Raw genomic sequence first — 26534 nt, 5'->3', positions numbered from 1 at the left:
ATTAAAAAATAATTACAATTCCAGGATCTTGTCTCTTTTCATACTTTATTTTCCAGGGAAGAGAGGGAAAAAATGTCATGTCTGACATATGGTAAATAGTTTTAGTTACAAATGGAGGTTAAACCCTTACTGACCAAATTTCTGTATCTTTTTTTTTTAAATCCTCACCTGAGGATATGTTTCCATTGATTTTTGGAGAGAGAGGAAGGTAAAGAGAGAGAGAAAAACATTGATATGAGAGAGAAACATTGATCGGTTGCCTCCTGTACTCGCCCCGACTGGGGATTGAACCCGAAACCTGGGTATGTGCTCTGACCGGGAATCATACCTGTCACCTTTTGTTATATGGAACGATATTCCCACCAACTGAGCCACCTGGCCAGGGCAAGTTTCTATATCATTTAAATAGAGAAAGTAGTAGGACAACCAGGGGTCTCCTTTGGAAAATCATAATATGTAATTTCAAATAAATGCGCTGGAGTGCATAGAAACTCAGACACACACACACACACAAGACCGTCAACACCGAGTGCTGGGCCATCTGTGGAGCAACATGCCTGACATACAGAAAGCGCTAACTGTCCATGGGATAAGCGAATGGATACCATTTCTTTACACAGTTGGGCAGAGCAGGTTGTCGCAAAAATATTCACACCCATTGATTAGATGATGATGATGATGATGATGATTATTTTAGTGTAACAAGCATCTGCATCATAGTAGAGGCTTAGCCTGCTGTTCTGTTGGGAGCTCATGCGTGCTCATTGAAATAGGCGTCAGTTACCTGGGAACGTGGGCTTAGGGACAGGGGTACAGTGCATTGATTGTACGCATGTGTGTATATGGGAAGCTAGAAAGCGTCCAGCCTCGCCTTCCAGGCAACCTGGTCACTCTGATGAATAGTACCTTCTCCACCTACTCTTTGGACACAGTATGTCGATCCTACTAATCATGTTAAGACATTATAAGTGAAACATAAATCATAATGAAAGAAAGCACGGCTGACCGACTCCATCAGTTCCATAACACGGCGAGGCTGCATGCCATATAAAGTCTCTCCACTTCTCTATAATGTCATTTAACCTATAAAAAAAAATTACACCTCCCTAAACCACAGTATATATCTTACAGTAACATTTAGGGAAAAAAAGTTGATAGTCCTCTACGCTAGCACAGCTCACACACACGGCACTGAAGAGCGAGCTGTTGGTCAGAAATCGGGCTGAAGGTTTAAAGAATTCCTGGCTGGTTCTTGAGCAGTGGGTCTTTCTCCTGGCTGCCGGGGAAGAACTTGACCTTTGCGTGCTCCAGGAAAACGTTCAGGCCTTTGCCGTTGATCCCAGCACCGTTTTCTATCGGTTTGTATTCCTTGCGTTTTCTGAAAAGCAATGTGTTAGAAAGATTTTTAAAACATCCCCACCTGGAAGATATTACTTTCCCCCAAGCTTTTACACGCCCAAGTACAAAAGGGTTCATTTCGTTTTACCTAATCTATGGCTTTTACTAAGACACGGATGTCTTTTGGAAATAAGTTTATTTCCTCTTCTTCATGCAAGACATGTGCCTGTTTACTACAATTTGAGCTTCCATGTTAAATATTGAGCTGACACGATTTTGCTAAGTGGCTGACATCTGGTAGCGTTGTTTGGATTATAAAACACACACACACAACAAACCGCAGCAAAATCAACAGGCTAGTTTGGTATTCATCATTCAATGGAAGATTTTCCTCCTACACGCAAAATGGTTAAAAGCCAAAAAGGGGGAAATGGCCCATTTGCGCAGCACATTGCTACTTATTTTCAATGTACCACAGTGATGGAAAGTGTTAGAACCAGCAACTTACTTGTACACCGCCAGGGCGATCACAGCGACAAATATGGCCAAGCAGCCCACGGAGGCCAGGGCACCACTCGCCATTCTCCCGGGGGAGCCTGGGCCTTAAAAACAGAAGAAAGACCAGATTAGCGACAGCTTCCACCTGGAGGACGTGCAGCTTGTCGTGCAATTAAATAAATGACAAAGGGAGCTCTCAGAAGATACACAGCTCCCTCTGGCTTTCGGCGATCTTTTCCATTAAATAATACATGGCCTGCGGGTCAGCTGATCTTCCATTTGGAGAACGAGTTAGCGTGTCTGGAACACTGTGTTAAGGGCTCAGGGGAGAGATGTCACGTCCTGAAGACACCCGCTCAGGTCTCAGTGGACCCAGCAGCGCCCATGTGATGGAGGGCTCCCTGATCCTCCCGCCCACGGCTCTGGCCTCATGGTCCCCTACCTACCTACCTACCTACCTACCCGCTGTGCTGGAAACCTGGGAGCTGCCCATCCTCCCCACACCCTCAAATCCCCCCGCCCTCTGCGGGGAATGTCCTTCCCCAGGTCATCTCCAGTGTCCACCCCTTTGAGGCGCCTTCCAGACGTTCATGAGGCGGCGGTCGCCCCTTCCTTGGTCACTGCTCGCCTCTCTTCCTCTGCCTCAATCCCGTTGTGTTGCAGTTACTTCCTTACACACATTTTTTCTCCTATTAAATTGTGAGAACCACGAAGCAAGGGTTATGTCTTCTCTGTACTCCAGGAACCCAGCAAATCTTGTCTCTACCGCCAAAGTATAACTGGAGTTGATCTATTTTCCCTCCATCTCCTCTGCCACCACCATTGCCGTCCCAGCCACCAGCCCTCTCCCCTGGGAAGATCTCTTACCCCCAATGACCCTTGCTGCATTCAGCAGTCAGTAGGACCTTCTGAAATCATCCGTTAGAGTGGTTCCCCTGACCCTGCAGGTGGCCTGCAAGGATTGCACCCGGCTGCTCATGATTCAAATTCCGGTCTCCGTTCAGCGGAGGCCCCTCACCACGTGGGAGCGGCTGGGTTGGCAGGAAGTCTCCCGACCTCCCAATCTGAAAAGCCAGCATTTGTCGCCTCTCTCCCATGCCAGTCACTCTCCCTCCCCTGCCTTGCTCTGATTTCATCACAATGCCTTCTTATCTGTTTGTGCTCCGTGTCTGCTCACTAAAGCAGGGGTCTTCTTCGTCTCATTCCCTACTCGACCTAGAACCGTATAGCCTGTGCCTAGAGCCATGCTGGGCACGGAGTAGATGCTCACTGAGAATCTGTTGAAAGAATTGCAGCTGCTTCGTGCGTGTTCATTGGATCAATGCGTAAAAGCTGAGCGTCTATGGATTTGCCTTTGAGCAATGATCTATTTTTCTGAATTCTGACTTTGATACCTGAGTCACCAAGGGACAGCCCCACTGGATTCAAAGCTCTCCTGGACGTCCTTAATTTGGATTCTGACAGATGGCTCGGGTCACCCCTAAAGTTATCACTCACTACAAGAAGCATTGAACACGCATCTCGCACTGAATCCAGATAAGAGAACAGTGGTTTGCCGGCACCGAGGAAGCTTCATAGCCTAGGGCAGTGGTCGGCACATGCGGCTCTTTGGCCCCTGAGTGTGGCTCTTCCACAAAATACCGACTTCTGCGCATGGGCCACGAAGTTTCAATCGCACTGTACGTGTGCGCCCGCACGTGGTATTTTGTGGAAGAGCGACACTCAAGGGGCCATGCTAATCTTCTCTGTGTCATTCCAATTTTAGTGTATGTGCTGCTGAAGCGAGCACCCCACTTGATTTCTTATTTCTCTTCTTGGCTTCATATCTTTGCCCAGCGGCTTTCATGACAACTTGATCCCAGCCTCCCCTTTGCCATGGTTTAACTGGAGAACACTGTTATTTGTTGATGTTGGTTCACACTCCCCCTTGGCATAGGAATCCATTCGAGCATTCAGTGATCAGATCCTGTGATTACTGCTCCGTGATCAGAGCTGAGTTTTTTTCATCAAAAGCTTTCTTTGGCCATGATTTCACTCTGTCTCTCTCTCTCTCTCTCTCATCTCTTCCCTAAATAGATTTGCTGTTGGATTTTAATGCCAGTCCTCAAACCCACATTAACAAGAGTTCAATAAACTTTGCGTTGAAATAAAATTAAACATTGATAACAAAGCTCTTCAGTATGAAACGCGATGCCCTTTATCTACACTATGAAATGCTCCCACAACCAAAACACAGAACTCACGTCTGCCCAGGACAGAGACGAGGGTGCTCGTGAGGGCCAGACTCGCATCGTCACCCAGAGTGAGGTTCACACAGTAGGTCCCGGAGCCACTGAAGGCCCGTCTCACGGTCAGCAAGCACGCGTCGCCCATGGCCGCCTCCACGGGGCTGCAGACCGTGTCCTGGGCGAGCTGGCAGGTGGGGTCAGAAACGATGGTACAGACCTCGGTGGGAATGCTGAGGGCGTGCACGGCACCGAGAGGGGGAGAGAGGGATGAAACAGCTTTAAAGGAAAAATCATTTCCATAAAATTGAAATCCACCTTATTTTTCCTCAAACCATGTGATATCAAATTGTCACGTAATTTATCCTTAAACAAGCCTGGGATTGAGCTACTGTTTCCTCCTTATTGTCCGGAAGGTGAGGCCCAGGGATGGAACAGGAAGAAATTATGTGCCACCAAGGTAGGCAGGGGCTGCTGGACCCTGTGTGAAGCCCAAGCCATTCCCTCTACCCTCTGACTCTCTAGGATGCAGGCGGCGTAGGTCTCAGGCAAATACATTATTAAATGCTGGAGCCGGCCCTGCCTAGCTTCCTGCAGAGGAAAACACAGCAACAGCAGTGACAACAGCTGAGTAGACGATATTTACTGTGTGAGGCGCTGCATTTTAGATATATGACATGGCCTGTCTATTCCTCTCAATGACTTTATGAGGAAGGTAACTTTATCCCAGTGCAGCAAGGGACGAAGCACCCAGGACAGAAAATAATTGGCCCAAGGTCACGCAGCAGTCAGAGGTGGAGCTGGGACTTGAACTAGAGATGTCTGACAGCTGCCCTGGTGACCACTAGGCTACCGGCCAGGCAGGACTGTCTTGGTCACTGTTTCACTTCTGAGTACACTTCCTGGAGGGAGAGACAGGGCTCTGATGCTGGGTCCCATGGGGGCATGGGCTGCGATGGAGGCATGCCCTGGCCTCTGCCACAGCCTCACTCTTCAGTCGGCTTTTTCTCTAGTTCCTGTCAACCCTCAGTCACCAAGCTGGAGAGCTTCCTAGCTACCATTTTAAAAATATATATATTTTATTGATTTTTTACAGAGAGGCAGGGAGAGGGATAGAGAGTTAGAAACATCAATGAGAGAGAAACATCGATCAGCTGCCTCCTGCACACCTCCTACTGGGGATGTGCCCGCAACCAAGGTACATGCCCTTGACCGGAATCGAACCTGGGACCCTTCAGTCGGTAGGCCGACGCTCTATCCACTGAGCCAAACCGGTGAGGGCTTAGCTACCATTTTTATACTGTTCCACGCTCTTGTTCATTTATACCTTTACATACACATACATTTTCTTTTTTTTTAAATAGCATGTATTTTTATTTATTTATTTTTAAAATATATTTCTTTATTGATTTCAGAGAGGAAGGGAGGAGAGAGAGATAGAAACATTAACGATGAGAGAGAATCATTGATCGGCTGCCTCCTGCACACCCCCTACTGGGGATGGAGCCCGCAACCCAGGCATATGCCCTTGGCTGGAATCGAACCTGGGACCCCTCAGTCCGCAAGCTGACACTCTATCCACTGAGCCAAGCCAGCTAGGGCAACATACACATACATTTTAATCACTGGATTTATGTGTATGTGAATCAGTTAATTCATGAACAATTAATTGATATAGTACATATATTCACTAGTATCTAGTTAGTCTATAGTTAGTCTATAGTCTATAGCAGGGGTGGGCAAACTTTTTGACTCGAGGGCTACAATGGGTTTTTAAACTGGACCGGAGGGCCGGAGCAAAAGCATGGATGGAGTGTTTGTGTGAACTAATATAAATTCAAAGTAAACATCATTACATAAAAGGGTATGGTCTTTTTTTTTTTTTTTAGTTTTATTCATTTCAAACGGGCCGGATCCGGCCCGCGGGCAGTAGTTTGCCCACGGCTGGTCTATAGTCTATAGTTATAATCAAACCGTAGGAAGCCAAATTATATAATGCACTAGAGGAGCTTTGTAAATTATAAAGAGAGACAGGATTATCAGGCATTGCTGTTAATTAATGCTAGGACCCAGCTATTCCACATTGGCCTCTTGCCACTCTGGAGGAGCCTCGGGGAGCTTAAGAGTGGGGTTCTGCCCTGGCCAGTGTGGCTCAGTTGGTTGAGCATCGTCCTATGCACCAAAAGGACGCAGGTTTGATTACAGGTCAGGGCACATGCCTGGGTTGCAGGCTTGATCTCCAGTAGGGGGCGTGCAGGAGGCAGCCTATCCATGATTCTCTCTTATATCAATGTTTCTCTCTCTCTCCCTCTCCCTTCCTCCCTCTCTAAAATCAATAAAAACATATTGGGGGAAAAAAAGAGTGGGTTTCTGAGCCAGACCTTGACCTGTAAACTGTGCTGTCAGGTACCCACTGTCTATGAGGGCAAGTTCTATAATTACTGTGGCCTTATCTGTAAAATGAGGAGACTCACAGGATCGTGTGAGAACAGATGTACAATGGTAAGAACATAGTAACTGTTCAATCAGTAACTATTATTCAGCTTCATCAACAGTTAAAGGTAATGAGCATGGCTCCACTTTAGCAAAACAAACGCATCCTTGAGAAAGCCTCATAGGGCCCTTTCTTGTCCTGACTTACTGATGAACTAGAAATATGAATCCACTTAGTCGGGGAGACTGGAGTCAGGCCTCTGCTCAGGCCTGGGGTCCTCACTTGACCCGCCCGCTGAGGGAGGCGAAGTACTCACGTCCCTTCGCAGGTCACGAGGAAATCCATCAAGGGGTCCTCGGGCTGTGGCAGGGGCATCAGGACTTCTGCCGTATCCACGATGTTCACCTCTAGAATTCCCTCTAACAAAACAAGCCCCCATGGAAAAACACATCAACATACAGTGGAAACCAGCCCAAATCAAACTACTCCTTAACACATCAGGAGGCCAAACCAAACGGAGACAGCCTTCTCACACACCACACCCCCAGATCCGGGAATCGACCCCATCGCCTCGCATACATGTCCCTGCAGCATTTTCAAAGTCAAGCTGAATGGCTCTTGAGCCCACCCTAGCTCTTCATTTCTGGATCCCGTGTCTGTGTTAGAAGGTAGGACCCGCTCTGGGCAGGCGTTCCAGGAAAAGGTGCCCCTAGACCAGGGGTGGGCAAACTTTTTGACTCGAGGGCCACAATGGGTTCTTAAACTGGACCGGAGGGCCGGAACAAAAGCATGGATGGAGTGTTTGTGTGAACTAATATAAATTCAAAGTAAACATCATTACATAAAACGGTACGGTCTTTTTTTTCAATAGTTTTATTCATTTCAAACGGGCCGGATCCGGCCCGTGGGCCGTAGTTTGCCCACAGCTGCCCTAGGGGGATGCAGCCCAGGGTGCAGGCCTTGGCCAGCTTTGCTCATGAGCGGCTCAGCCCCAGGGCACACAGCGTGGGTTTTACCCCCACCCCGAGGACCAGGGTGCATGGCCTGGCTGCAGACCCCACCTATCTTCTCTGCTGGGTGCTTGTGGGTGCCTGAAATGCACAAATGTGTGTGGTGGCCTGTTCACTCTCGTTTCTTACATACAAGAAGTGTGGCTGTGAAATCAACTAGGGAAGAAAGCAGAAGTTGTGGGCACTTGTCATTGGCCTTCTTTCAAGGCTCATTCATTCAGGTTTCCGGGATGCACGGGGCCGGAGATTCAGGGCCTGGGCAGGCTCATCAGCATGTGGGCCTCACGGAAGGCTCATTTCCACTGGGATGTGGTGGGAAGGCTGGGCAGGCAGGTGGGAATCTAGACACCAGCAGAGTCTTTGCTCGTGTATGCGCGGCCTCACCTTGGACAGAGAGTGGGTGGCCCTGCTCCCCACCCGCACCCGCCAGAGTCAGTGAAGTGAGTGGGTGGCCTGAGGTAGACTCCAACACCCTTCACCTGCTAGTCTTACCTACAATTGTGATGATGGCTCTGAAGTGGCCGTATCTGTTAATCCGGCAGTCTTCATCGGGAACCTCCCCCAGCTCCAGCAGGCTGTCCCCGGCGGGTGCTGCAGAGTTTGAATAATAGAGTTTAGGTTAGTTGCTGAGAATGTAAAAGATGTACATGATAGAACCAAAAATCTAAACACCTGTCTGCCTGCTCTTTAGAAAAACATCAAGAATCCTATACTTTTAAATTGCTGTAGAAATGTGAACTAAACGTGTAACGATGCATATAGATGTGAGAGCTGTAAGGCATTATAATTGTTAAATTATGTAAGTTCGCCAAAACCGGTTTGGCTCGGCGGATAGAGCGTCGGCTTGCGGACTGAAAGGTCCCAGGTTCGATTCTGGTCAAGGGCATGTACCTGGGTTGCGGGCACATCCCCAGTGGGGGATGTGCAGGAGGCGGCTGATCGATGTTTCTCTCTCATCGATGTTTCTGACTCTCTATCTCTCTCCCTTCCTCTCTGTAAAAAATCAATAAAATATATTTTTAAAAAAATTATGTAAGTAAACACAATCTCATATTTTGCTTAAACACAGGAAGCAAATGAAAGGTAGAAGCCATTTTAAATATGTGACACAACAGTCATGATGAAATAAAGCAGGCCATCATAGACAAGGACATATTTTAATTTTGGAGGCAGGTTTTCTGGGCTCAAATCCCAGATCCTTTGTTTTTAGCTGCTTGAGACCATGGGCATATTATTTCACCTCTCTTTGCCTCAGTGGACTCATCTGTAAAATGGGAATTATACTTCCTGACCTAGTGAGGTTGAACTATGAAACTTAAATGAGATGAGGTATATAAAACCTGCTTCTCATACCTGCCACTTAGGAAGTACTTAATAAACATCAGTTTCCTTGTCCCATCATGCACTTCTATACATCTACTTAGATACGGTATGCTATAGCACATATAAGATATATAATTTTAAATAGTAAGGTAGGTGCATCATAGATTCAGAAACAAGCAACATGGAAGAAGGCAATTTTCCCCCTGTTTGGCTGTCTCATAGCTGCTAAACTTACACTCTAAGAGTCCTCAGTTATTGGTGAGCAGAGATGTGGGGAAGAAAAGGAGTGGGCACAGGATGCTTTTAAAAAATAACCCTTTGAATCTGATTAAAGCAAAGAATGTAATGCTCTGTACACCTGAAACTAATATAATGTGATACAACAATTTTACCCCAATAAAATGATAATTAGTTATAATTTCAAAAGCTCTAATTAAGGTGTTGGTATTCCTTTAACAAGATAAAAAGACTGGAAAGAAAGTATGATACTGAAAGTGCAACATTACTTTCTCTAAAATTTAAGAAGGCATGAAATGGACCCAGTTTTGTGGGAAGGGCACCCAAGCTTCATTCAGAAGGGCCCCCTTTTTACCACAGGGACACGCAGGCACGAAGCCCTGTGGGAGAGCTCGCCAGGCCTCCTCAGAGCCTTGACTGGGGACTGAGCGAGAAGCTCCTCAGCTCTGAGGGGCCTTCTCAGAGCACTTCTCAGAGTATCTCTGGAAGCAAGTGTTCCGTGGCACACACTTTGGGAAATGCCACTTGGGTAAAGCCCGAAGGTTCCGATGCCATGTTGGGTTCAAAGGCAGCGGTTTATCAGCAGGATGGTCTGTGGCAGACTCTTGGGGATGTCCCCTGAGTCTCACAGTGGTCCTTCAGAAGTTACAGGGTAATCACTCATTTAATCCTGGAATTTAACCGCTATGTTCTGTAGCAATAGATTGGTATGTATAGGGTATTAAAGATGGCTGGCTGCTGCCAGGAAACTAGAGAACTTCTTTTAGGGTTCTTGACAGGCAGAATTTAGCTGTCAAGTTAGAGCATGGAATCATGACTCTGCTATACTTCAAAATAAAACTTTTAAAAATGACCAAATAATGAAAGTTGCTTTTATCATTGGTAGAATGCTTATAAAAATGCACATCTTGTTTTGCAGACACACCTAAAATCAAGTTTATATCTCTGTGTCTATATTTATAAAGTCAAGGTATGATTAAATGGCTAATGGAGAAAAACTAACACTTTAACAGACAGAAGGGCCCTGGCCGGGTAGCTCAGTTGGTTAGAGCATCATGCGGATTTGTCAAGGTTGTGGGCTCCATCCTTGGTCAGGGCACATGTAAGATTCAACCAATGAATGCATAAATAAGTGGAATAACAAGTGGATGTTTCTTCATCTCTCTATCTCTCTCTCTCTCTCTCTCTCTCTCTCCCTCCCTCCCTCCCTGCCTTGTTTCTTCTCTCTAAAATCAATAAATAAAATTTAATAAAATAGCCCTAACAGTTTTGGTTCAGTGGATAGAGCGTCGGCCTGCGGACTGAAAGGTCCCAGGTTCGATTCCGGTCAAGGGCATGTACCTTGGTTGCGGGCACATCCCCAGTAGGGGATGTGCAGGAGGCAGCTGGATCGATATTTCTAACTCTCTATCCCTCTCCCTTCCTCTCTGTAACAAAACAATAAAATATATATTTTAAAAAATAAAATATATTTTAAAGAATACAATTAGTAATAAATTATAGTGTCTTGATTTACATATGTTTGGTTTAATAAGATCTCATTTTATGAATAACACTATTATGATAGTTTATTGTTGATAACAAACAGGTTTTTGGTAAAAACAATGACAAGTTTAGACATCACGATGGCGTGGTCCCTCTGGGCTTGGTGATGGCGCCCTCTTGTGTCCAATGAGAGGATGTCAGCCTATTACAATCCCCTGGATCCTGGGGCGCGAAGATGTGCTAATGGCTGAGTGGGCAAGGGAAGCTGAGGCTTCCCAGTGTAGATGCTTAAGAACTTCTGGAATGTCCTCATGTACTGTTAGTAGAGGGTGGGATTTAATTAATTAAGCTTCATAGCCGGAACAGTCTTAATGCCTGGAGTCTTTCCAGCTTGCTGGCCAAGAAATATTCTGAAGGTACATTCCTTTTGGGCCATTTAGGAAGAGCTTTTAGGTGTGGCTGTGTCTTCATGGGACAGTGAGTGGATGTGGGCAGCGCAGGGAGGAGAGTGGAAGTGGCGAGAAAAGGGGGAGGGAGGAAGGAAAGTGGGATGGCCTGAATGTTTGCAAGGCGCCAGTGTGTCTTCTCAGCAACAAACTCTGGGAGACGAACAAGAATGTGTGAGCTAGAAGGGGGAAGTACCCGTGCACGTGACCGAGGCCAGTGAAAACCAGGAAGGTCAAAGAGTGGTTTACAAGTCACCAGCGTTTACCTGCAAAGTGTCTTTGAGCACATTCTCCTTTCGTCCATATTCTAATAGCTTAAAATAGTGATAAAATGGCTTTAAAAACCAACAGATTTTTGCAGAGTCTCTACACAACCCTTTTAACTAGGAATGTTGCACTCTAACTTACATGCCATTTTTTTTTTAGCAGTTAAGGACCCCCCCCCCCCCCCCCGCAAAGATCACCTGGAAAACACTTACATAAAGAAGGAGTGGGTTTTGGAGGTCTGGGTGTAGGTGAAGGGCAAGGTCCAGGCACTGCAGCTTGCACAGTGAGGTTAAGGCTGAAAGTCCCGTTGAGCACATACGTGTGATTCAAAGTGCGATTGTTGGAAACAAACAGACCAGTGTTGTCCCCGAAGTTCCACTTGTAGTTAATGGCAGACTCACTCAGGAAGTGGCTGGGGTCATGAATCAGGACATTAAACAGAATGGGAATGTCCCTAAGAAAGGTTTCATCAGAGGAATTTCGATCATTCTTCTGGGACATATTCACAAACACAAGAATCTGATCTAAAAGATATAGATACATACAAAGAATGCATGATTGCTTGGTTTTTAAGTGGATGACTTCAGTAACACTTTTAAGTTAAAATTTTAAATAAGGGATAATTCAGCATCACTTTTCTTTTTTCTGGGTAAGTTTTTCTAGAGTTTCCCCACGTTAATCTGGAAAACAGAGGGCGTACATCCTTGAATATAAGTTGGAGGAGGAGTCCAGATGAATGGTAACCCCACCCAGAGCACTCGGCTCTCACTGCTTCTGAGCCCACTAGCACCATCAGAACGAAGGGCCTCCTTCCTCCTCAGTTACCTGAGCGTTCACACCACTCACCTGTGACCAGGTACACATCTTTCACTCTTGCGACAGGAGTGTATGTCCTTCGGTTTCTTCTATAGACAGCTACTTCCATGACTTGAGGGCCAAGCGTCACATTGGTTGTGTTTATAGAAACACTCGCTGAACACCGTCCCAATTTCTGGTAATACTGACCTGTGAGAGGGTGGAAACGGTTAGGTGCTGGTTACTATTACATGACCTTTATAGGAAGTTGTTTCTTAACGACGGGCCACGGACATTTTGAGATTGTTCTGGGGAGGGAGCACCAGGAAGGGTTGTTACATAAAACTTTATAAAACAAACCCACAGTTAAATAAACGTAACTGCATGGGTAAAACGGACAGAGCCGTTTGGTGGGATAATGCAGTCGTTGGTTCATAAATAAACACTTACTATAAATAAGTGACTTGGCACTTGAAATAGATGTATTTCCCACAGGAAATACTTTTAATGTAATGGTGAAGCGGCCAATGGCGTTTTAAAAAATGTATCCAAGAATCAACCTTATTTTTGTAATAATATTACTATTTTGGCTATATTATTAAGAATCTTTTTTTTTAAGGGGACTGGAATCCTCCACTTTCTAATAGTAGCTGCGTATAACTAGGCAGTAAGTGATGGACGGTGGGGTGGGTATAAAAAGGAACGGAGCGGTTCTATAAAAGCATTCTAGGACACCCTGGAGCCATTCTTTGTCTTTCTGAACCCTAACCTTTAATCTAACTGCCACTGTCCAGCAGTGAAAGGGACTCCTCTCCTTCAGGGCACAAGGATGTTTCTCCTCCTTTTGAGTCACCTGGTATAGCTGTGTCAGTGGAACGACAGGTATTGTAAGATGGATGCTTGTGAGGTGGGGGTGGTGAAAGACCATGTTTATCGCCTGGTCAAAGGTGTTAGTAAAATACACTAGACTTCTCAGGGATGTGTAATTTGGAACCCCCCCTGTACCAGTGACATGCAGAGGCAGTTCTGATGGAGTCTCTGAGGAGGTTTATTATATGTGAGGAAAATGTTAGTTCTGGCACTGAGAGAGAGACCTCAGGGGCAATGCTTAGTTGAGGGACAATATCTGTTAACTCTAAGACCTCAGCAGAAGATGAGAATTCAAAATAGTCTTGTTAGAAAACCAAAAATTCCTGGCTAAAAGCTGATCGTAAATAAAGACATCTTAACTAGTTAAGTGAGTGGATGTTAACTAGGCTAAACAGACTCTGAGTGTCAGTAAGCGTAAGTGACTCCGTGAAAACTCCATGTCAGGTCAAAGAAATCATGACACTGGGTGAGGTGACAGACAAAGGGCCAGACATGCATTGAAAAAAGTCAGCTTTAAACCAATGATTTAAATAGATGGCACAATATTTGACAGGTATTTTGTACTTCGTTCGATCAGAATGCATTATTAATATTTTGTTTTGATTTGCAAATAGTTAATTGGAGAAAGAGAAGCTTTCTCTAATTTACGAAATAAAAGACAAAACATTTAGAAATTTGGAGGCTGCACTATTGGTAGCAATTTTCAAATCCTCAGAGCCAGGTGGCATCTGGTGACATTTTTAACTAAGGACTTAGCAGCTTTGCTAGAAATAACCTAAATTCCTAGCAATAATGCAAAGTGGATACCATTTGTGGGTGAAAAAAGAAAACAAAGGTTTCTTTTTTTGGCTATGCCAAAGAAGAGCAGTGGTTAGATTATGTTATTTCTTCACAATGGAATATTATATAGTCATTAAAATAATGTATATAAAGAATTTTAATGATGTGGTCAAAAACTCGTGACATTAAGAAAAAAATGTGCGTACATTATAATCGTAATCAAGAAATACTAATGAAGAAAACACCATTATGTTAACAGTGATAACCTCTGGTATTAATTATGGGTAACTTATTTTTCCTTTGTACATTTCTGCATTTTCCAAATTTCCTAAAAAAACATTCCTTTAATTCTTAAAAATTCATTTGACAATATAAAAAACTAAAGAATAAATCAACAAATGCCCATCTGTGTGCCATTCAAATAAATAAATATTAGTAGCCCTGACCGGTTTGGCTCAGTGGATAGAGCATCGGCCTGCGGACTGAAGGGTCCCAGGGTCGATTCCAGTCAAGGGCATGTACCTTGGTTGCGGGCACATCCCCAGTAGGAGGTGTGCAGGAGGCAGCTGATCGATGTTTCTCTCTCATTGATGTTTCTAGCTCTCTATCCCTCTCCCTTCCTCTCTGTAAAAAATCAATAAAATATATTAAAAATAAATAAATATTAGTATTTTTTTTAGATTACTGTTTCAGACAGAAAAAAAATGAGTTTTGTTTTAACAAAGAAAGCTGAATCAGGGGTTCCCCCCCTCCGTTCAATTCTTTGGTGTCCTGGAAATTTGGCAAGACTAAGCCATATACATCCCAGCTAAGGAAAGTTAACAGGTTAACTGTGATTAAACTCTCAATGTTATTAATTCTTGATTATAGAATAAGAAAAGAGACACATTTTTAAATTTTAAGGAAAGATAAAGGAAAAGCTAAAGGGGTTTGTAAAAGTCCAACCAAGTGTGTGAAACACGTAGACGAAACCCCACTGCCTCCACCGGTGGTGGTGGTGGTGGTGGTGCGGGAAAGGCCTGCCGTCGGGGAACACGTGGTAGCTTTGGTTGGTGCCATTTCCCCAGTCAGCGTCCTCGGCCCACGCTGTCCAGTTGTAAACATACGGGTCAGCAGATGGGCCCGTTCCTAAGCAGAGAAAGAAAAACTGTGATCATCGTCTGGATCAGACTGCTCAATGCTCGTCACTGAATTAGACACTTCTCATATTTTTTCAAACCTAGTTTAAATATAGTTGAACAACTACAGCCCTAATATTTAGAATTCATCCAATGGTGCATTTATGATCTGTGCATTTTTCTGTATATGTGATATATGTTCAATTTCAGTAAGTATATAGAACAAAAATCAGGAATGTTCGATCTAGATCAAGCATGTCAAACTCGCGGCCCGTGGGCCACATGCCTCATCTGTTTGGCTCGTGTTAGCCTTTGAGTTTGACATGCTTGATCTAGAGATCTCACTCCATATACTTTATCTTCACACTGAGTCTCCAAATCACAACTGTATTCAAACCAAACTGAGGGTAGTTTTGTCTTCTTATTTGGATACACTCTATCTGTAGCCTTTCTTCCTGACTCATTGTACATCATGACTGCCCACTCCTAAAGACTTCAGCACACATTTCCTTAGAATAAGGGCATTCTCTTACACAGGCACAAGCCATACCACCTCCCACAGTAATCAAGGTCACGTACTACATTTGGCTATTTTGTTTCAGAAAGAAAGGAAGAAAGGAAAGAAGGAAGGGAGGAAGGGAGATGGAAGGGGAGGGTGGGAAGGAGAGAGAGAGAGAGAGAGAACAAACAAACAAAAAACCCCACAAATACCCAGAATGTTTAAATTGTTGAAGCTAGGTAGGGTGTTTGGCTGTTCAGTGTACCCTACTTTCTACTAGTACTTTTCTGTACGTATGACATTTTTCGTTTTAAATAAGTCACAATCAGTATTGTTTTTCATCTAGAACAACCCTTGGTATTTTATGTCACTGACATTTACGGAGTTTTTTATTTATCAATCCATTACAGCAATTAGTATTTTTATTCTTCAATAGACTCAAACAGGGCCAGTGAGAGCCCCTTCAAGCCGGCTTCTGTGTCCTTGTGACAGGTCCCCATCAGTCTCTGAGCACCCCCCCTCCCCCATGCCGGGAGATACCCCAGCTCACCTGCAACCCTGCCCTACATCTGGAGTCAGTCATTTCTTTACTGATCCCCAGGCCTTTGTAGTGGTGATCAATATTTCATTAGAATTTTCATAAGTCAAAGGAACTCTTTCATACAAAAAATGCTCAGAGGGCTAGATTGTCATTTGAAACATTCATACGAATCAGCATATTTTTTTAGGAACAAAGAGAAAAATGCTACAGAATTTTAAATACAACACTTTTTAACTATCAAACCTGTTCTGTACAGAATTTAGTGTTTTCCTCATAGGAATATGATAAATTAATAAGGAATGAACATGTTGACCATTTAATTGAAGTTCTAAATGATAAAATTAGATCATTAGATGCATTTAATAGCCTTGTCACTGATTGAAGAATCCCGGTAATTAGCTTCGCATTTTTAAGAATGTACAGTTCCAACGAGAAAATTTCCCTTAATGTATTTGTGTGTGTTTTCACTCTTTAACAAGGAACTTATCTGCTTTAACTAAGAGCAAAACAAATCCAAAATGAGATATTTTGTCATTTGTGCTAGCCACACAGCACTTGCTTAAGAAATGCCTGTGAGCAGAATGACTCTAAGCAGCAAACATCTGTCAAATTGGCTATTCCTTGAGTAGCCAAAAGAATTCCAAGTAATAAAACCAAAACTTGAGAATCAACAAGGTATTCTCTGTCCAATCACCTGGACACTAAGAAAAAACTGAGCTTGACAAGAGGGTTCCAAGTAGCAAAGAGTCATCTGTTTGCTGCAAGTCATCATTAGTCATCATTGGCTAATGGTGAAGGGACTGAGTAGAATCACACTCTCACCCTCCCCATCATCAACTTGAGAGGGTGACATGGGATGATAGCAGCATCTTGCATTTACGGGAGCAGCTCCTGCGAGGGTCAAGGTTTCTGAGCTGGGTCTCCAGTAGTTCGGAGAACTAGCGTGTTCCTGTGAAGTGAATAACTTTCCTTACCATCTCTGCAGTTCTTCTCATAGACTATGTTGCCATTGGCATCTTCCTTTTGGCATCTGGGGAACACCAGGCTCACCACAAATGTTACATTTGAGCCCACCAGGGCTGGGGAATCACTGGTCAGAACCGCCTGCACCTGGCCTCCTAGGGCAAAGAAAAATGGAGCTCCATGATCAAGCATCTCTTTCCTTTCACTGATGAATGATATCAAGTTACATCTAATTCTAAGGACCAGACAGAGGATCCTTATGCCTCTTTACAATAAATTAATTTATTTTATGGATTCCTAACTTTGTTATCAGAATACAACATTCTAGAAGATAAATAATAAAAGGAATTAATAAATAATAAAAGTCAGACCAGTTAAAAAATTCTCTAAACACAGAAAGAACATTCACTTAAAATAAGTTTTACAATCTGCTTAATTGGATTGAGAAGCCAAGTACTAAAAGTTCATATTTTTTTTAAAACTCAAAACCAATGAATGAAGAAGTCATTCATTCATGTGAATAGAAAGATACTCACTTCCTGACAAGCCACAGTGTTGAGATGGTCAAAAACTACTCTGGAGTCTCAGATCTGGAGAGGACTGTTCACACATTCGTTAAATAGGTTTGAGACTAAACCTGCTCACTCTCTAATCTTCCAAAAACCATAAACTTGTAAATTCTAAGGAGATCAAACTGCGTGTGTATATGTGACTTAGAAAGTGATGTGTTGAGATAAAAGAGAGATTGCCAAATCCAGATGCCTAGAGCACTGTCATTCACAGAAGAAACATAAGCCACGTGATTTCCAAGTCCATGATCTCAGACGGACTTAAATAGGAAGTGACAGTTGTTTGGGTTGAATCATTCCACTTACCTTTCCAGGAGTTTTTCCACCTTGGGTCTCCTCTTTTCCACACTGGATAGAGTTTTTCATTCCATTCATTTTCATCTGAATACCAACCATTTAATTGGCTGTGCTTCCTCATATGACCAGAAGTTCTTTCATTGCTCAGCACATCATGAAATCCTGTATCAATATTTGAAAAACCAATTATTTAGTCAACTCTATTCCTCGTTTAATACTTACCTAACAATGGTTAAAGTCACTTTTTATTCCATAAGGTTAGAAAGAACATACATAATATTTCCAATATGTCAAACAGGTTAAGGTTTTTTCAAAAAATCTCCACTGGAAATACCTTTAATACAAGTATTCAGACACTATAACTTCATGTACGTTAGATGAATCAAAGAAAAATTTGAAAGTCAGCATTTCTTAGCCATCATTTGTTTGTTCAACACATCTCCTCTGAATATTTTGATTTACACAATGTCATCAGGAAAACACAGATACCAATAGTTTTCAGATCAATTTTTGCATCTTTTCCCATCCTGAATTGTTCACTTGGCTAAAGGAATGCCAGGCTCAGGAATGCCTCCAGGATTCCAAGAGATCCATACTGGGCAGCCCACTATTGAACAATCTACTTTTTTTGTGGCCCAGCATATGGTCTGTTTTGGTAAATGACCCATAGGCACTTGTATAGTCTACAGTTGTTGAGCAAAGTGTTTGATTTTAATGTTATTTATGTCAGGCTGGTTGGCAGTGTTTTTTGAGACGTCTAGGTTCCTATTGTTTTTCTGTCTACTTGTTTTTTCAATTACTGAGAGAGGAATGTTGAAATCTTCAACTATTATGATGGATTTTCCAGTTTCTTCTTTCAGTTCTGTCAGGTTTTGCTTTATGTATTTTGAAGCTCTGAATGTTTAATCTTTTTCATAAATTAATCCTTTTATCATGAGGAATTGACTTCTGTCTCTGGTAATACTCCTTCTTCTGAGAATACCTTGATATTAATGCCCAGTGTTGAACTGGCACATCATTTTCCATCATATACCAGTGTATATATATATGTGTGTGTGTGTGTGTGTGTGTGTGTGTGTGTGTGTGTATTTCTTATAGATAGCATATTGTTGGTTTTTTAAAAAATTCACTCTATCTTTTACTTGGTGTATTTAGGTAATTCTACTCAGAATAGATTTTGGAGATGGTAGGGCAATGATGTGATGCCTGGAGCTGGGGTAGCCCTAGCCATGAAGTCACAAATCTGAGGAAGCAAGCCAACATATCAGAATGGAAGGATGAACAGTTCTGGATGATATTGCTGAGCTCTTGCGCTAGTCTTGCCTACCTTTGGACTTATTGAGATACTAAGTGTCTTACTCAACCTATTTAAGTAATCCATTACATCCCCAAACTCTGTCAGCTACAGATTATACACCATTATAAACTGTTTTTGCATCAATTCATATGGTCTTATTTCTTGGTGTGGTTGTGGATTCTTACGGCCAGAAACGCTGTCTTCTCTTAAACCCTGGAAGAGGCTTTCCATGAGGGTGGTATTTGGTAGGCAGTCAGAGGAGTGTATGGAATGGATGCCACTAACCTCTGTCTTCTATTCCTCCTTCCTGGAAGGAGGAGGGAGCGGTGTGTTGTTCCCTTCTTATAAGGGAGGCAGATGGAATAGGAAAGAACATTGAACTGGGAGTCACAGAATCTCGTCTCTAGTCTTGGTTCAGCTACTAGACAGGCTGGGTGACCCCAGGCCATGTCTTCTCTGGGCCTTCAAATCAGACGAAAACCAAATGTCCTGTGATTCTATGAGATTGTTCCTATTTGGAAAAATGATACTACTAAGCAAGGGCAGGAAATGCATGCTTATCGATAAATGTTTGTAACTGGAAATTTACTCGAACTGAATCACAGAATGGTAGAATGTTCAATCTGGAAAGAACTAAGATTAGTTAGTTCAAAACCCCTTGTTTTATAGATGAAGAGATTCGGGCCCAGAGAAGTGAGAGGATCCACTCAGGATCATCTTTAATGGAGGAGAAATGAAGATTCACACCTTTTGATTCCAAGAACCGGTTTTTCCCACTGTTCTCAAGAACCTCCCTTTTCCTCAGCTCCTGAGAGAAAGGCAGTGTTTCCAGAAACACAATCAAAGCAGATCTTTCTTCTGATGTTAAATGTCAGAAGTCAAGGAAAAATACAAAATTAAAAGGAGAGTGACAAGAAATAGACGTAGGTCCATGGGACAGAATAGAAAACCCAGAAATAGATCCACACAAAAATGCCCTGATTTTTACAAAGATGCAAAAGCAATCTGATGGAGGAAAGCCAGCAAATGGTGCTATAAAAATGTGGAAAGCCCAGGAGAAGTCTTCAGGCTCCAGGCTAGACAAGAATTCTTAGACGTGACACCAAAAATCCGACCCATTGAGGGAAAAAAATGATAAATGAGACCTCATTAAAATGAAAAAAATTCTGCTCTGTGAAATACCATGTGAAGAGGATGAAACAGCAAATTACACACTGGGAGAAAATATTAGCAAACTGCATTTCCAAGAAAGAACTGATATCTAGAATATATGAAGAATTTTCAATACTCAATGTTAAAACTCAAACAATCCAATTAAAAGACCTGAACAGACATTTCACTAAACAGGTTGTGCAGACAGCAGAGAAACACATGAAAAGATGTTCAGTATCGCCAAGCAGTAGGGACATGTACATTACAAGCCCAATGAGACACCGCTAAACACCTTTCAGAATTACTAAAATGAAAAATAGGGACACATCAAATGTAGGTGACCATGGGAAGAAACCGGATCACTCATACATGGCTGGTGGGAATGTAAAATGGTTCAATCACTCTGGAAAACAGTTTGCAGTCTCTTGTAAAACTAAACATGTAATTACCATGCAACTAAGCAATTGAACTCTTGGGCATTTATCCCAGAGAAAAGGAAACTTATGTTCACATAAAAACCTGGACATGAATGTTCCTAGCAGCTTTATTCAAACAGCCCAAGCTGAGGCAACCCAGATATCTCCCACTGGATGAGGGGTTAAAGTGTGGTTCATCCATGCCATGGAATACCACTCAGTAATAACAAAGAACAAACTGCTGACACATGCAACATCGTCAATAAAGTACGTTGAGTTAAAAAAAAAATCCAATTCCCAAAGATGACATTCTGTAACGATGCAATTTACATAACATTATAAATGTAGAAAATAAATTGGTGGTTGCTAGGGGCTAGGGCTGGGTGGGTTTGGCTGTTAAAAGGATGAGGGACCCTTGTGGTGATGGAACTGTCTGTATTTTGACTGTATCAATGTCAATATCCTGATTGTGATATCATACACTAGTTTTATAAGATGTTACCATTGGGAGAAACCTGGTAAAGGGCACTGGGGAATCTCTTTGTAGTATTTCTTACAACTGTATATAAATCTACAATGACCTCAGAGTTAAAAGTTGAATTAAAAGTAGAAGAAGAAAAAAAACACCCAATAGTAAGCAGACTAGAAGGGGAAAAAGAGAGGTGTGCTGGGGGTGGGGATACGTGTGAAGGTCAATGGAGTCACTCCTAGCTCAGCCCTGGCTTTCCTGTGGGCACTTTGGCCTCCCTGCTCGCCCATCGCCAACTGAGGCTGAGGCTGATCCTTAACCAGCTTGTCAGCACCTTCCTCTCCCTCCCTCCTCCCAGGGCTGTGACTGGACAGCGGTAAGGATCCCTTAGCGTGTGAAACGCGGTGAATCCTACCCATCCCGTTTCCTGTGGCCAGAAGCTCTGGCTTAGGGCCAGGAGGAGCCAGGAACATCAGGGTTTTGTTACGTTGCCTAACGGGCTGGGGCTCCTCTCAATTCAACGGAGAGATTCAACCCGCTAATCTGTTTCACTGAGCAGAGCAAAGGGGTGTCGGTGGAAAGGAGGCTAGAGCTGGGCGCAGGCCTCCAGGGACCGGTCAGTTCTCGGTCCCTCCACCTCCCGGACTCCCGGGGAGCCACCCAGGAGGTTCTTTGAGGAAGACAATCGCCACCTTGTAGGTTTCCCACTCCAAGCACCCATCGTTGGCTGATCTCTCAAGAACCCCTTTACCCAGTTTGGCAAAGGAGGAAACGAAAGCTGCATGGAGCTAAGTCACTGTGCCTGCCCACGGCTGGCAGGGAGCCCACGGCCGTGCCACCGCAGGAAGGACAGTGGGTGGCAGCGGCCTTCTTCCCCTTACCCACTGTGTGGCCTGGGGCCAGTTTCTTGGCCTCTCTGTGGCCTATTTCCTGGTCTGGGAAACGGGATCATCACGACGCCGGCCTCCCCAGCTGTGCACAAGCCACGTGAGGCCGACACAGGCCAGCGCTCTCGGGCCCTGGCACCCACCCCAGTCCCTGGTCAAAGACACGGGGCCCATTCTCAGGAGATGGCGGGCAGGGTCTCCCTGGACCTGAACAGAACTGGTCATGCCTCTGGCCACTTCCCTCTATTTCCCCCCAAATGTCATCCCTGCCCCGACCTTGGGGCTCCTGCACCCCTAGCGCCCCCTTCTCACGTCCCGCCCCGCCTGGGCCTCCCAGCCCCAGGGACACGTGCTCTGCCCCCCAGGGCTGCCAGCAGTTTCCTGCTCCTTCCTCTCTCGGGTTCCCACTCTGTGAGGACAACTTAATTACAGACACTTCTCTCCCGCAAGGAGGCGGCGGGAAGGATGTGTGCACAGGTCCCTCTGGCCAAGGGTCCGAGATGCTGCTCCCTCAGGCCGAGCAGGGGAGCAGCAGGCCGGGCTCTGGTGTCCTTGCCTGTTGACTGGGCGAGGACAGGCTGCTCCAGGAAGGTGCTGTGGGGATGACCTGAGGGAAGCAGCCTGCACACAGGCTGCCAGTGGGGATGCAGATGTGGTCCTTTATCAGCGCCTCCCTCCCCTGGGCCCGGATCCCTGACTTCTCATCCAGTGAATGCCTTCTGGAGCCAGGTGGGGTGGCCCTTCTGGGTGATGCACACTTCACTCCTGCTCCACTCTAACTGCTGGAGCACGGGGCCGCCATCGCCACCCACCCCTGGACTGGACCAGTGGGCTGCATCTGACCTAAATGGCTCAAATTCTGGCTTTGCATTCCACTCACAAGAGGAGCTTTTTATGTTGTTGTTTTTTAAATCCTCACCCGAGGGTATTTTTCCATTGATTTTTAGAGAGAGTGGAAGAGAGAGGGAAAGATGGAGAGAAACATCGAAGTCGATTGGTTGCCTCCTGCACGCCGCTGACCAGGGCCCAGGCCGGGGCAGGAGCCTGCAACCGAGGTAACGTGCCCTTGATCAGAATCAAACCTGGGACCGGTGGGTCCACAGTCGGACGCTCTATCCATCGAGCCGGCTAGGGCGGAGCTTTTTAAACAAGGGTGCTCCGACCCCCCTCCAAAGATTCTTGTTTCTGGGCTCTGCGCATCTGTATTGTTAACAAGTCGCCAACCTGCAGTGCAAACCAGAATAGAGGCCTGGGCTCCAGCTCTTCTCGCAGTAACCTCACCACAGCGGCCGCGAGTTCACGCAGCTCTGGGGAGAAACCTCTGGGGGTGGGCTTCTGGGTTGGGATTGTTAGAGAGTTTGTCTCCAGATTCAGCTGATTGACCTGAGCGCTCTGCCCTACCGGATCGAAACCAAAGTTCGGGGGGAAGCGCTGCTCTGTTCTCAGCCAGAGACTGTTCCCCTCGCACCCCCGCCTTCCCCTGTCTGGCAAGACAGTAGGTCCCAACTGTGATGGGGAAAATAAATAAATAAATAAATAAATAAATAAATAAATAAATAAATAAATAAATAAACAAACAAATAAACAAATAAAAGCTCCATCAGAGAGAGGCTGCACGGTTATTAGTTTCTATGAGCCTGAAGCAAAGAATGGAGCCGGCGGCATTTTGCTGTGGTTCCAACATTCCCAGCGGTTTCCAGAAATGACTGAGCATGGAGTCTAGCTCTGGCTCAGGCGACATGACTCCAGACAGCCCAGCACGCAGCCCCTAGCCAGAGAACGGGTTAAACACAGAAGCTTTGAGAATCGCTCACGTTTGGCGGCATCAAGGGGCACTCCTGCAGCCAGAAGCAGACACCCCAGGAAGCAGTAGGCGCGTTCCATGCTGACCGTGCTCTCCGGACCCAGCAATCAAGGCTTAGCTCCCAACTCCTCCGGCTCCATCTGCAAACAGCAGCCTCTTCTCCTGCGCCCCACTCCTTTTAATTAAATGTGGGCCTCGGGGCGGATCATGTGATGGTATTAAACAGCACTGCCTGATGTGGCCTCTTGGGTTCAACCTCTTACAATTCATGTGCTTCTGACTCACTCGCTCTCAGCATGTTTATTCGCTTTCGAGAGGCACGCTTTCAACGCTGCGACTCCACAGTGCCAAGAAGTTCCTAGTAACTTCCTTCCCTTTGGACCCTATTCTAAGGTCCTTCGCCAAATAAAATCGGAATCTCCAGCCTCATGGGTGATCAACTTGCTGCTGTTCCTTTACTGACTCACTCACCCAGCTCATGCTGAAATGTCACAATTATGTTTCCTTTGCTCTAAGCTAGATGACCAGCTCCTCCCAGTGCTGGCTAATGCTGCGAAGATGGTGATGGTGCGTGTGTGTGTATGTGTGTGTGTGTGTGTGTGTGTGTGTGTGTCTTCGGTCACTTGAAATTGTGAATTATGTGCATGGATAACACATGTTGTGCAGAAGATGCTTGAAACAGCTGCTCAGACCCCCCTTGGTTGAGAAACGGACTCAAAAGCACGCGTTATGATCTCTGTGCAATTCCATCTAAATGTGGAAGCAACCTGCATACTTGTTGGTAACTGCTCTCAGAGCTTTGTGTTATATCACTCAGGGTCAGCTGCAGAGAACGTACAGCATGTTTATTCGCGCTGCAGAACGCAGGCATTAAATGTCAAAACAAGCTCGTCTGGAACATGAATTTTATACGCTCAGATTAGTTCTGGCTGCAGAATGTGCAGGAAAGGTGGCAACATGAACACTTCACTGTGTGTGATCTTCAAGTCACAGCCACAGAACCATTTTCAGCAGATTCAGACGTCCTGCGTGGGGTGAGGGTAAAAGGGGGGGGGGTGTTGATTGGTGTTTCAGCTGCGCTAACAAGGAATAGAAATCCACAGAGCGGGAGTGGCCAACTCCCTCCCCGAAGGCCACACGCCGCTCTTCAGTGCTCCTTTGACAGCCTTAGAGACAAATGTGAAGGAAAAACACCAGAGGGAATACATGATTCATGCTAGAAACAACAGTGTCTTCATTACAAATAAATTATGCACGTGCTTACGTACAGTGTATGAATAATCTATGTAAGTCTGTTTGCTATTTACAACAAACATGTGACGTTTAGAATTTCATAAACAGCTTCAGTTTAGGAAAAACTTACTGTTGACCTATTTTCTAAGTATTATTGCCCCTTGTTACTGATAATTAGTTCTGGCTTGTGTTTTTGGCCAGACGAACTCTCTCTAAATTGGAAGTAACAAAACCTTCATTAATAGGGAGACAGAGCCCGGCTGGCGTGACTCCGTGGTTGAGCGTCGACCTCTGAACCAGGAGGTCACAGTTTGATTCCCGGTCAGAGCATATGCCCGGGTTGCGGCTCGATCCCCAGTGTGGGGCGTGCAGGAGGCAGCCATCCATGATTCTCTCTCATCATTGATGTTTCTCCCCCTCTCTCCCTCTCCCTTCTTCTCTGAAATCAATAAAAAATATATTTAAAAAAATAGGGAGACAGACATAGGGATCAAATCTTCTTTTATGTCTTCTCTCCTTCCCTGGCCCGTCCAGGGGAGATGGACAGGGCAGCAGGCAAAGAGGAAGGCAGGTGAAGAGGACACCAGTTCTTCCTTCAAAGCACTACCCGTTGGGTCACGGGTAGCTTGAGCAGCAACAGCTGACAGACAACATGTGAACTAGTTTATGTCATAGGACCAGACACAGGGCTATTTTGGACAAGTTTGGGGTTTTTTTTTTTATATATATAGATAAAATGATACTGTAATTTAAGTTTGAAATTATTCAATGGAAGAAGAGACCCATCTCAATTACTTGGTATCATCGACATGATTACTCAGTTTGGAAACGATGTTGAGAAAATAGTCAACTTTTGAGAATGTACAAAATTACCTTTAAGCCTCCTGGGTTCTGACGCCCCTCGTGGTGGCCAAAGTCCCTGCTTGAGGAGCAGCACCTGAAAAAGGGGGGGTGGAGGGGTGGAGTTAACACCTTTAACTTTAGGAATTGCTCAGTTCAAACTGGCGTGTTTTTTAAAAATATGTATATTTTATTGATTTTTTACAGAGAGAAAGAGAGAGGGATAGAGAGTTAGAAACATCGATGAGAGAGAAACCTCGATCAGCTGCCTCCTGCACAGCCCCTACTGGGGATGTGCCCGCAACCAAGGTACATGCCCTTGACTGGAATTGAACCTGGGACCCTTCAGTCTGCAGGCCAACGCTCTATCCACTGAGCCAAACCAGTCAGGGCCAACCTGGCGTTTTTAAGCAATAAAATAAAAATTAAGGTTCTTTTCTCCCCAACGTTTGTAAACAGCTGTTGCATTTGTTCCCGATTGCTATTGTAACAAATGGCAGAAACTCCAAGGGTTAAAACAATACAGATCGATTGTCTTATATTCTGGAAGTCAGATCTACAATGGGCCTCACTGGGCAGAAATAAAAGCGTTAGAGGGAAGCTGTAGGAGGACTGTTTCCTTGCCTTTTCCAGCGGCTTCCCTGGAAGTCCTGGCTCGCCGCCCCCGTCCACCTGCAATGCCAGCCTGGCCGGTGGGGCCTTTCTCACATCCCACCTGACAATGACCCTCCCTCCTTGCTC

General features: G+C 44.8%; 1 protein-coding gene and 1 pseudogene across 1 annotated transcript; both read right to left on the bottom strand.

Annotated features, from left to right (window-relative positions):
• Positions 1–26: 26 nt before the first annotated feature.
• On the bottom strand, positions 27–23922 carry GPNMB (glycoprotein nmb). The gene is made up of 11 exons (XM_059712559.1): positions 23731–23922; positions 17705–17857; positions 16841–16984; positions 14654–14836; positions 12110–12268; positions 11476–11787; positions 7998–8096; positions 6812–6914; positions 4080–4294; positions 1847–1940; positions 27–1378 (listed from the first exon to the last, which is right to left on the bottom strand). Exons 1-11 carry the CDS (start codon positions 23798–23800, stop codon positions 1231–1233), a joined length of 1680 nt encoding a protein of 559 aa, XP_059568542.1. The 5' UTR covers positions 23801–23922; the 3' UTR covers positions 27–1230.
• LOC132211581 (U6 spliceosomal RNA) lies at positions 3562–3625 on the bottom strand (annotated as a pseudogene).
• Positions 23923–26534: the final 2612 nt, after the last annotated feature.

This window comes from Myotis daubentonii, chromosome 10, assembly GCF_963259705.1.
Source record: "Myotis daubentonii chromosome 10, mMyoDau2.1, whole genome shotgun sequence".
Lineage (NCBI taxonomy): Eukaryota > Metazoa > Chordata > Mammalia > Chiroptera > Vespertilionidae > Myotis > Myotis daubentonii.
The sequence above is the reverse complement of the archived record's forward strand: the minus strand, read 5'-3'. Positions and strand labels throughout refer to the sequence as shown.